This window comes from Dromaius novaehollandiae, chromosome 19 (genome assembly GCF_036370855.1).
Source record: "Dromaius novaehollandiae isolate bDroNov1 chromosome 19, bDroNov1.hap1, whole genome shotgun sequence".
Lineage (NCBI taxonomy): Eukaryota > Metazoa > Chordata > Aves > Casuariiformes > Dromaiidae > Dromaius > Dromaius novaehollandiae.
This window is the reverse complement of record NC_088116.1, coordinates 8,644,811-8,656,560: the sequence shown is the minus strand read 5'-3', so window position 1 is coordinate 8,656,560 and position 11,750 is coordinate 8,644,811. Positions and strand designations below refer to the sequence as shown.

Here is an 11,750-nt window from a genome sequence, read left to right as displayed (position 1 = left end):
GATCATGACTAACTAGCGAAAGAACTAGGTGCTATTGTTACTTCATGGAACCTTCCTACACATAATAAAGATATCTCTGAAGGGGGAAAAATCACTATTACAGGTTTCTAATAGAGCCTAGGTAAATTCTGTTATAGGAAAATAGGAATGTTCCACTATTTTTGTTTGATTGCACCAAAGCAAATGAGCCAAGTGACTTCTGAAACCAACCACATCACTAAGATAGAGAAGGCATCTTGCATATTTGCAGAAGCCTAAGATTGTTTTATTTACACTTTCATTGCTAGGGGCTGTGAAATGGAACAGAATTCTACTTACAAAGTGCTCTTCCTGGTGGAATAAGTTAGAGGATTTCTCAATTAGCACATGGAGCTTATGTATAAAAGACAAGAGGTTAAGCAACACTGCAGTGTCCAATGGGCCATCTGGTGAACATTAGGACTGTCAATAAATCACGAAAGCACCAGTTCATCAAGAAAATTCCATTTCAAACCACCGACAGGAAAAAAAGGATGGGAAAAACTCACAAAATTGGCATTTTCAGCTTTTATAAAAACAGGAGCATTAAATGACTTTAATCTAATTTCAATTGTTTTATTGGTTCTCTTCTGATGACGACACAGCTTCACATACTGAATGTTTATTCCTTTATCTTGCACACAAAAGCACTATGAAATAATTTGGTGTATAGGCTCCTCCACAGTAGAAGCTCATCTCTTTCCTCTTAGTCTTTCTCCTCACCATGGGTGATAACGTAACAGAGGTTCTTATAGTCAAGATTACCAGAGACATCTGGAGGGAAAGCAGCAAACATCTGGTTGATCTGCCAAGCAAACAGGAGATAAGCATTACAAACACGGGACTGTGGGACAGCAACGTGCACTGCTTTACATTTTCCACCCAGCTCAGCTCCCTTCTGCCCTGATCCATTATCTACCATAGTAATCAGGACACAACTAGTTAACACAGCCCTGCTAGAATCCAGAAAAGTTCCCTGTCAAAAAAAGCCTCTCCCTAAAGTCCAGGTAAGCTCTGACCAAATAACGTATTCCCATCAGCTCTGCAGCCTGTTCCTGCCATGAACAAACTCCACTCTGAACCTCCTCTTCTAAACAGAAAGTCCCTCTAAATTCCTCCCGGGCAGCAGAATCCATGCTCCGTCTCACACAAACCACAAAGTCAGTACCTCATTTCAGAACTCATTTCAGATTTCAAACAAAATAATGCTCACAAGAAATGGAAACCAGATCATGGTCCCTGCCCAAACCCATTTGAACGCTAGTAAATTCCTTGCCCAGCTCACCATAGGAAAGAACAGCAAGAGATAGGCCGCACTTACATTTGGATGGAAATCCAAAGAATCTGTTTGACTTTGATTTAGCCATGGAACTATTCAGAAGAGATGCTTTGAATTGTTCCTAATTGCTAGAGCTGGCATCAACCTTCTCGCTGCCTAGACTTGAGCTGAATTCATGCATTTAAAGAGGGGCAAATGCTTATTGCTGAATAGTAGCTAGAGATTTATTCCCGTTTTGAATAAGGCAGAAGGTCCTTACCTCTTCTTGACTGAACCGGTCTGCCTGTGTCATAAGCATTTCTTTGATGCTGTTCAAATAAAATGAAATAACCTGATTAAAGGGTGATAATGGCACATGACAATTCAGATGGCATGAAAGAAAATATGTGTGACCGCATAAATTAGAGCTGTTAATCCTTACATGATATTGTAAGAGATTTTCTGTGGACACCCATCAGTGTCAATGCCTCGCTCTGCCAACTTATTTTGCTTTTGTGACATTTTGTAGAGGTTTAAAATTGTTTAAGGTTATTACTCTAATTGTAATACAGCAATTTTGTATGCTTATCTTAACCTAAAATGGTAGGTTTTCTCACTTTCTGTTTAAAGTTTGGATCACTTAACAAAGCCAAAAGAGAGAATATTTCCTGTAAAATCTGAGGATGAAAGGAACAGAGCATGAAATGAGAAAGAGGACTTGAAAGAGAACTCCAGCAGCTATTCCGAATCATCATCTGAGAATCCCTTTATTTGCATGCAGGCGTTCCCAGAGGAGACTAAAACCGCGTGAGACCCGTTGTATTTCATGGTACAATGTCTTGATCTGGAGTTACAGAACTGTAACAAGGACCTTATCCCACACACAATCTGCATCCCATGCAATTACATCAAAGAGAATATTTTGGGGGCAGACTCTCAGCTGATTTTTCCTCTGTTTCCAAACTGGTTGTAGGAAGTCAGCTGTGTGTGTGATTTTTTTACCTAAGTTTGTAGGTGAATAGAAAAGCCAGAAAAAATGATTACTGCTTCAAGTCTAACCTTCTCTAGATAAAATGCCTTTATATTTCACCCAGTTACTCATGTACTGAGGGCAGAACATGTGCAGTATGCTAAAATGCTCACCAGTATGAACTCCCGTATACCACATAAATACCTCTTTCACTTGCACTGATAATTTCCCCTTCCTGTAGAAGAATATCTATATTAATCCTAAAGAATTTGCATTCACACTGAAGAGGCAGAGAGGTTGTCTCTTTTTGTTATTGCCAAAGGTATTCGTACATTATCAGATTTTTTTCTAGATCAGTGAAACAGATTACAAATCAGTGATAACAGATGTACTGTCTGATGGACAAAAACAAAAACTGAAACAAGTAAAGAAACCTGCTCTAGTTCATAGCTTTGAAAAAGGGCTGCTTTTCGGGGGAACTGGCAGCGAGGGGAGTGCGATAGCTCTTCTGAAAACAGCCCTTTCTAGTGAATTCTAGCGCTTTTTAAGTGGATATTTTAAAATAACTATTTATAACAGAAATCATGCCTGCACAGGAACACCTTTATACAAGCAAAATTCACCTAATGTGCATGCAGGTAGGCATTTTTTTCAGGCAAAATAGTAAAGCAGCTTCCCTTTCTGCTCCCATACAACAAGCATCTCGAGTGAAACAAGTCATACAGATAAAAGCATAGTTTTGATGGCAGAACTACAGCTGTACTTCCTTATATCTCTGACACACATACTGTTTTTCCATTAAAAGGCTACGACAAAGACGTATCCCAATTTGCATAAGAGGCATACGTACTTCTGAATCTCTTTCTTATTGGTGTGAAGTGCTCATTTGGAAGGACAGAAAGGGAAAACTGGAAAAGGAAGTTTCTGAGTAACAAATAAAGACCTTACCAGAAAGGACAAGAATGAAAATATTCACGCAAGCTTGGGCAAATACTCTAAATTCGTAGACAGAGCTTAAGCTATGGTACATATTTTTCCTGCATTACTTTCCCATGCTCTTTACTCAGCAAAGTCTTTTTTCATCCCTTTCTTTCGCATTGCTGCTTTTGTCTTCTTACCCAGGTCATTTGTTATGTGACTGCAGGTTTTGAAGTGGAATTCTCCGCTGATCTGCGGTTGCAAAAGCTACAGAGACCATTCTCATCAGCATAAATTGATTATTGGGTGTATGTGCACTAGGACAAACAGCATTAACAAATGTAAATAGGAAGTGTGATACAGGAAGGAGCTTGGTGAATAGAAGGAAGCACTTACAGCAATTTTGTCAGAAGTCACAAATAAACTTCATCACAAACAGGACTGAATTAAAAAGAGATCTGGGTGCTATGTGTCTTCTATTCACATGTTTAAAGTATTTAGGGGAAAAGAAAAGATCAAATGTCTAATTATAAACTTCTGATGCATAGCCCAGTAGGCTCTGGCACACTCACAAGGAAGAAGGACTGAGTTAAGGACCTATGCACATTTTCCGTTATTTATTTTATAGGGAAATGAACACTCACAATTTCCAAAGCTAGATTATGTACTTTCTTCTTTCTTTGTGTAGCTTTTTTTTTTCTTTTTGAAGACTGTTCTTCAAAAAAAGAATCAAAGTCTTCTGGGCAAAAAAGGAAACTGATTTGTCTTGATGTGGGTGTCAAAATGCTGTCTGTCATCCTGGCTAACATCAGTTGCTTCTACAGTTAAAAACATTTTGTTGCCGTCTTGTATTTTCAAAATATTTTTTAAAATGATCTGTGAAATCTCTGGGCACTTTGCTTTTTCTCTAGGATTGAGCCTCCCACAGTGCCGTCTTGGAGAAAAACAGGTGATTTTGAATGAGCAGTGCTCTACACCTATGATGAGAAACATCACTAGCTCAGCCAAACTGATTTCCAAAGGTCCAGAATACATTAAAACTCCCTGGGCCCCATATTCATCTGGTACAAATCTGCGAAGTTTTATTGGCATCAGCATTAGCCACAGTTGATGTTGGCCTGACTCACTTTGTCCAACGAATGAATGGTGTTTAGCACTGAATCATCTAAGCTTTCCAAGAGCTATGCCAGTTTACACCAGCTGAGAATTGAACCTAAAGCATTTTCTCTTTTTGACATCATGCTATGGGAAGGAGTTTATGTGTGGTATAATGACGCAGAAACAAAGTCTGTCATCAAATTTGGAAGTAAGCTAAAAACTCCTGGAGCTTCTGGAAAGGCTAGAAGACTCCATCCCGACTACCATCAGATGGACTAAGTGAGTCATTTCCAGACTAGAGGTGAAAACACGCAGAGGGAAGAGACATAAAAATCCCCAGAAGGATGTTAACTACGTGAACATAAAAAGAAGTTCTGATTAAAAGGTCAACATGGCTGGTTTGGGAGAGAAATATTCCAGGATTTTTTAATATGGAGAAATATTATTTATTAACATTAACTGTCATATTGAAAGGGCTGCATGAGCCAACAAAAAATTATTTCAAAACCTTCAGATGTCTAAATTTTGGAAGCATATGAATAGAAGTTAAACCTCAAAGACATTCACGGAATTGATTTAATGGTTTGTTCTGTAATGATCAACATTACCCTCGGGTCTAATAAGTAAACATTATGCTCTGTTGTGGTGATGAACTAAAACAATTGTCTAATGCTAGCAGTGCAGTGGGGGTGGGGACAAGGTTGACCTTTTTCATCAAGGAAGAAAAAGTATTTCTCTCTCATCTTCATTTTGGAGTCTGACACTGCATTCCTAATTTGCCCCGAACTCCAACTGGCTTCAGTGGGGCTTCCAGCATCCAAGGAATGTAGAACTGGACATAGGGTGGCAAGCTGCAGATTTTGTATGCAGCATACTGTTACAGATAGTGGCGGGAAATAAAACATTTCATGGTTCTCGTATCATTAGAAGGTTGTATTTCATGGTTGTGATTTCGCTGCTCCGTGATCTGGCCTGTTTGGCAATAGGATAAATTTTACTCTGACTGTTTGAGTCACTTCTGAGGTACTTCTCTGACTCTTCCTCCCAAGCTATTTGGATAATGTTACCCCCCCAAACAGGAGAATTGTTAACCCCCTGTTTTTCCGACTGTTTGCTCCATCCACTTATTGGGTCTTGATTTAATTAAGTGGGAAGTTCTTCAGTGAAAGACTGTGGTTTTTGTTTGCGTATCGCCTATCAGGATGAGACCCTCACACCAGCCGGGAAATGAAGTGCCATTGTCATTGAAATGCATATTGGTAGTGGAAGGAAATATTGTACATGAATTTACTATTTTTAACTTACTTGCATAAGACATCAATAATTGCAGATAACGTCCTGGAAAACTCGACCTCAGAGGTTCTGGTAACAGACTTAGGGTTCATTTATCACAACATCAGCAGAATCCCTTGATGCACATACTGCTGTGTAACTCATAGTTCCCTAATTAGCTACCTACACATACTATGCTTTATAAAACTTATCTGAACTGCCTGCTGCAGTAAAAGTATAGACCCCAAATTCATCAAGGAATTTAAGCATATGCATATATCTAGGCACATAAAACATTTCACTGGAGCCGCAGGTCAGACTTCATCCATTGCCCTGATTTGATATCATTTATCTCATTTACCCTGCTTACACCGTTCTGGCAGCATAATGAGGATTTAAGTTTGTATGATTAGCAGTTAAAGTCCTTTTACCGTGCTTTGTTGGTGTAACAGGTTATGAATACAAATTAGACCCTGCCTCTTTATTTTAAAAATAGGTTAGGGAGCTATACTGATAATAATTGTCATATTATTAATAGTAATACTTGATTTGGTATCCACAGTATCTACTGAAATTTACAGCAAATTATTGTCTAGATGCAAAAGGCTCAAACGGTAAACACATAACAAGGGAAATGTCCTCACTAAAACCATGTCCCAGAGTTAATTAAATTGATCACTGTTTTTAAAAGGAGACTAGCCTTCCCATTTTAGTCAAGCACTCTCAGAGTTAGGCACCAGACATTCATTTTAATTTTACATATGGAGTTAATCTACAAAGAATCATGTGTTGATTTATATCCAGACCTTCAAAAAAGGCTATCTAATGGCCTACATGTGATTATATTTCCGTTGCCTCTTGCAATGTCTGAAGACAATAACATCTCTTTTTGGTATACAAATACATTCATACAATAGTCTAGTCTTTTAACTCAGGCTTACAAAGCTAAATGATTCTCTGTCTGCCAGTTCCTCTGCCTCTTAAAATACTGTAGAAAATATAGCTTTTAAATGGTCCTTTAAGCTGTGCAATTATTATTATTATTTTAAAAGGATTTGAAATAAACTTACTAGTCTGCCTTTATGTGGCCTTTTCCTTCTGGGTCGAAAATCTTAAAAGCATTCAGAAGGGTTTCTTCTGGGTCCGTGCCTAAAATTAATGAAATATAATTTAGAAGCCAGGGTGTATTTCTGTAGCTGCTGAATACTTGCTAGGTAATTGCATTCACTTGAAAACAGAGCAAAATGGAGAATTCTGCAGTTGTAGGTTTGAAGACAAAGGTTTCTTGAGACGGCAGCATTTGTCATGTCAGATAAACAATAGAGGTGAATAGTTCAATGCTCAGAAGCTTAAAAATAATAACTCATATCTATTCTATGTCTGCAGGAGAGAAAACTTCCAGGAACCGGTCTCCAATATCAGTACTCAGAGGATTAGTGGCTTTCAGAAATGAAAATATAACAAACTGTTTCCCTGACTGGCTTCCTTTAATCCTGTACTGTAGATTCCTTGTACAAACACTTTTTGATGTTACTTGTTCTTCACTATATAGAGAAGAGGTTATTTCCCCCCACTAAAGGAAACAGAGCTCATCATAAAATCAAAATGTCAGTGGAATGCAATGGAAACAGGATGATCAATGTAAAATGGTGATTTGCACTTAAGTTCTGTAGTGCACTTCCACTTAAGGATCTCTTCATTGAGTAAGTGTTACTTACAGAAACAGGATGGTTTAAAGCACTAGACTATGGCTCCAAGATTTTGCTTCTGCTCATAGCTAGGCCACAGATTTTTGGTATGACTTTAATTGTCCTGCTCCTCTGTTCCCAGCAATAAAATGATAGTGATATTCTTCCTTTGCTTCCATCCTTTATCTGTCCCATCTATTTATACTGGAAAAAAATTATTCAGGGACTAGGTTTCACAGTGCCTTAATCTTGACTGGAGTTTCTGAGTATTCTGTAATACTGCAAATTCTGAGTATTCTCACTTATAGTCGGTTTCTACCCACACTGAAGTATATCCTATAGACTCTGTTTCTGACTAATCTTTAGTATTTCATAACATTATGTACCATAATACAAATCATTATTTCTAACTGTAAGACATCAAATTTACAAACAGGTAACCTGAGCCACAGACAAATGAAGCTACTTGGGATGCTGAAATTTTGAAAATGCAATTGAAAGAGGCTAATTATTCTGAGAACATCAATACTATTGTGTTTATGTTCCAAAGTTTGACCGAGGTGGAAGCAGAATAGAACCCAGGCAGGGTTCTAATTGCTATATACACTCCTGACACCTCCTCAGTCTTCTTTATTTAAAAGGTTTCACAAGGATTAGTAGCAGTATCTTAGTAGCTATAATGGTCAAAACCCAAAATATGGCCTCCTCCTTGTCACACACCGGCCTGGTATATTCTTCCACCAAACTGTAGGCAATGTATTCCAACTGCAATGAATATATGATCAATACAACAAGCGTTGGTATTTAATGAGTGTTTTGATTGTCCCATGAAGAGAAACTTCTTCCAGCTCCAAGGAAGGGGCTGCATTTTAAGTAGTCACCACTGTGTGGGGGATTTTTTTTTTTCCTTACTGTGTTTTACATTTTCTGCTCTGTCATATCCTTGGACTTTGGCTTTGAAGAGAAGCAATGCAGCAGGCATTCTTTATTGATTAGCTGGTAAATAAAGTGGTTTCTTTGATGTGCGGCATCTCTGTTTTCTGTACAAATTGTATTATTCTGACTCCCTGTAGAAACAGCTCCATGTGGTTGGCATTAACATAAACTGAGTTTTGTTAGCTGTTCATCTGGCATCATAATCTCAATATACAAAGCTAAAGCTCGTCCTGAAAATCCCAGCTTCCCCTTTATGACAGAAATCAATTATAGCACAACAAATTTTACTTAGAAAGCACCTTTCACCAAATTCTCTGAGTGGTACTTAGCTAATAAAAAGTGTTGCAAAATTGCCATATCCACTTCCTCTAGCCCTTTCTCCCTTTCTAATTGCACTACAAAGGCTCTTCATCCCAATTAGTTTTGATTGGGAATGTGCAGTCTTTTGGCTCTGCTTCCTTTGCATGACAAACCCAACCAGAAGGGCATGACAAGCACAGCTGCGATTTTCCCTTCACCAAATGGAAATTTAAAAAACCTCCTCCTCTGCTAGTAGCCAACAGGAAACCTGCAGACAAGAGGGGTATGCTTCAGCATTCACCTTCCTGTGCTGGCTCTGCTTTTAAGCCACACAATTGGCAGGGCTGGACTCTCTGCCAGCTTCAGCAATTGTAAGAGACAGAAGAGGGAAGAGGGGAAAGGAGGAAGAGCTCGTTTTCATGCGCTGTGTGATCACAAGCGCTGTGAACAGACAGGAATGTGTAGCAGGGCACTCCACCAGAAATAGTCACGTATGCCAGAAGGAAGATCATGGAGATGGCCATTATCTGCTGTGCGAGATGACATCTGGAACGTAAAGGTGCAGGTGCCACTGCGATCAGGACACCCCACTGTCTGGGTAACAGCATCCCCTCCTCCGTGTCTGTCTAGAGCCTTCTCCATCAGCTCTTACCCTTCTCAGACAGGCTGTATTCCTTTCACTGAAATTGTGCTCAGCAGTATAAAACCTGAACCCAGTAGCAATACACGTTTTTCTCTTAAGAAGATGAGAGAGGTTTTTTCCATTTTTCTGTTCATTTTATTTGTGTCATCGTAATTGCTACCCCAAGAAAAAAAAGAAGGGGGGGGGGGAATCAAATCATGTTAGTTATTTTAATGGACTTCTGGGATGTGCTTGGCTAAAGCCTGAAAGCAACAGAGTGAGGCAAACTACCTTGCTCTGAAGGTCGAAGCTTTCACCAGTCTCTAATGCATACAGGAAGCTGATTAGAGGTTCCTCTTGGCCTCCCACTCCCTCTCTTGCAGTTTTCAGCCATGTACAGTGTAAGAGATAAGACTAAATTACTAGCTTCCACACAGAATTTAGTACCATGCTTTCCCATGTGATCCCTACATGTTCTGTGGCAATGGGCCAAATTCCTCTTCCTTATCATTTTGTTGAAGTCCACTGAGATTAAATCAGCCCAATTTATCCACTAATTAGGAATTACAGCACGAAATCTTCATCCAGCTGAAGCCAATGGCAAAGTTACCATTGACCCCAAGTCAGGCCAAGGCTGGGGCTTTGGGTTACAAGTAACACAGAAAAAGAGGGAAGGCTGCGCTGCTCCTAGAGCTCCTCTTGCCTTGTAAGTACATGGAAGGTGCAGAGGTCACACTTGCATAACAAGCCAAAGGAGTGCCAAAAGGTTTATTCATAGAAACACTGAAGATAGCTTTAAACCAGCTAACTCTGGTAGCGATACCAGTGTAGCATAAGCAACAAAGACTTCAGCCTGGGGACCTATAGATGGTGAATAACTCATCTGCACTGGGCTTCAGGCTGCCATGATTTCATTACTTTCTGGACCTGAACACGTCACTTTGATGTTAGCGTCTGCAAGCTGAAATCACACCTTTGGATTGTCCTCTAGACTGTCCCTTAGCCTTTTCATACCTCAGCTCTGTCTGCAGAAATGGAGATCACTCCTTGCCTCTAAGCATTTTTCTGTGGATACAATATTATAATTTGCAAGGTGCTGAGATATTTCAGTGCTGAGAATCTTTGACAGATACCTCTCCAACCCCCCAAAGGTACTTACCTTTCAGCTTTTCCCCAAACATAGTAAGGAAGACAGTGAAGTTAATGGGACCTGGCGCCTCCTTCACCATGTCTTCTAGCTCTTCATTCTTGACATTCAGACGACCTGCAGCAGAGATCATTTTTCATAATAAATCACAAATTGTGTTTCCAAAAAATGGTTCCTATTCATCTCCTCCCACTGGTGAGCTCAGGGCCCTGTGCAACTTTGCTAATACCATGGCAGAACACAACTCCAGAATACTCCGATGTGAAACAAACTGGCAGAATTGGCTCTAAGATCAAACGGTGAGTGAAGGAGTAGAAGGGATAAGTAATACAGACCTGGCCAGCAATGGACAAAAGAAGAGGCCACTTCCAAATAAATTGTTTTGGTTTGTGGGTTTTTTTTTTTTTTTTTTTTTTTTTTTACCTCAGGTGAAATACTAGCCCCACTGACATTAATAGCAGAGCTCAAAGTGACTGAAGTGGATCCAATGTCTCAGTCTTTGCCCTCTTGTATATTAAGATGTCTTTGTGAGCAGAGAACAGATGGATGAGTTCAGTAATCCTATCTCTTCCCCATCACTGTGCTGGACTATTGATGAGAGTTTAGACCCTGGCACCCCTACTCAAATTGAGTGGTAATTTGTGGTGATTTTACTTCATAGGCTCATAGGCATTCAAGGGCTTCACTGAATGGGAAGGATACCAGAACTTGGCCTTAAGAAATAAATACTTCAGGATAGCAGTAGCTACAGGCCAAAGTTTGAAAACCTCATTGTCACAATAAAGAGCTCAGGAGCTGCTGCTTTTTGCACTGACTCTGCTGGAGCCTGATTCCACCCCAGGGAGCACTAAAGATTCTTATCAAGCTCTTTTTAATAAGATCCAGATGGCAAAAGCCCAAATGCCTACATCACTGTTCAAGCCTCAAATGTTGCAACAAGAATACAGCTTGAAGTTTGGGATCATGAGCATTTTGACTTTTCCTTTGCTTGGGAAGATTTTCTTTAATCTGCCTGGTGTTGGCAGAATCACGATGCCCATGCAATGGACAATACTTAATCTCATGACATGCACATTCCACCCCACGTCCAGGCACAATGGCACAGAACCTCACATGAAGTCTTCCTACTTTGGTGTGGGCAGAGGGGCAGCTAGTCCATGACAGGAACGTTAATTGGTAGATATTGCGTGGCTCCCAGATGAAAAAGGTACAGCTTGTGAAGCCTGGATTCAGAGGCAAATCAGAAATGCCTGGCACGGACTCCTACTTGGGTGGGCTTTTTATGAGATGGTTGAAGGGGAGGGATCAGTGCCTCTGGAGAGCTGCCAAGTACACAGCTCTGTAGCACCCACCCGTGAGGCCCAGAGGGACCTTCATTTAGTTTCTGAAAGAGGCTGCCTGGTAGACTTCCCAGCTGGAGGTATGTAGTCAAGATAGCAACCACTATAAAGGAGGAAGATCAAATTGAACAGGTTTCCTTTTCCTTCCTGCGTATCTCTTGAATCCCCCCACTCAATTCTAAT

The 11,750-nt window shown here is 40.0% G+C and overlaps 1 protein-coding gene across 4 annotated transcripts in view; it reads right to left on the bottom strand.

Annotated features, from left to right (window-relative positions):
* Positions 1 to 467: 467 nt before the first annotated feature.
* The window catches only part of MYL10 (myosin light chain 10), a 90,199-nt gene continuing 78,916 nt past the window's right edge, over positions 468 to 11,750 (bottom strand). For all 4 annotated transcript variants that reach the window (XM_064523406.1, XM_026107141.2, XM_026107143.2 and 1 more), the window contains 4 exons: positions 10,240 to 10,344; positions 6,605 to 6,683; positions 1,557 to 1,605; positions 468 to 823 (listed from right to left, as the gene is read on the bottom strand). In XM_064523406.1, coding sequence (XP_064379476.1) covers positions 725 to 823; positions 1,557 to 1,605; positions 6,605 to 6,683; positions 10,240 to 10,344 — 332 coding nt within the window. In that variant the 3' untranslated portion in view covers positions 468 to 724. The remainder of the gene's footprint in view (positions 824 to 1,556; positions 1,606 to 6,604; positions 6,684 to 10,239; positions 10,345 to 11,750) is intronic.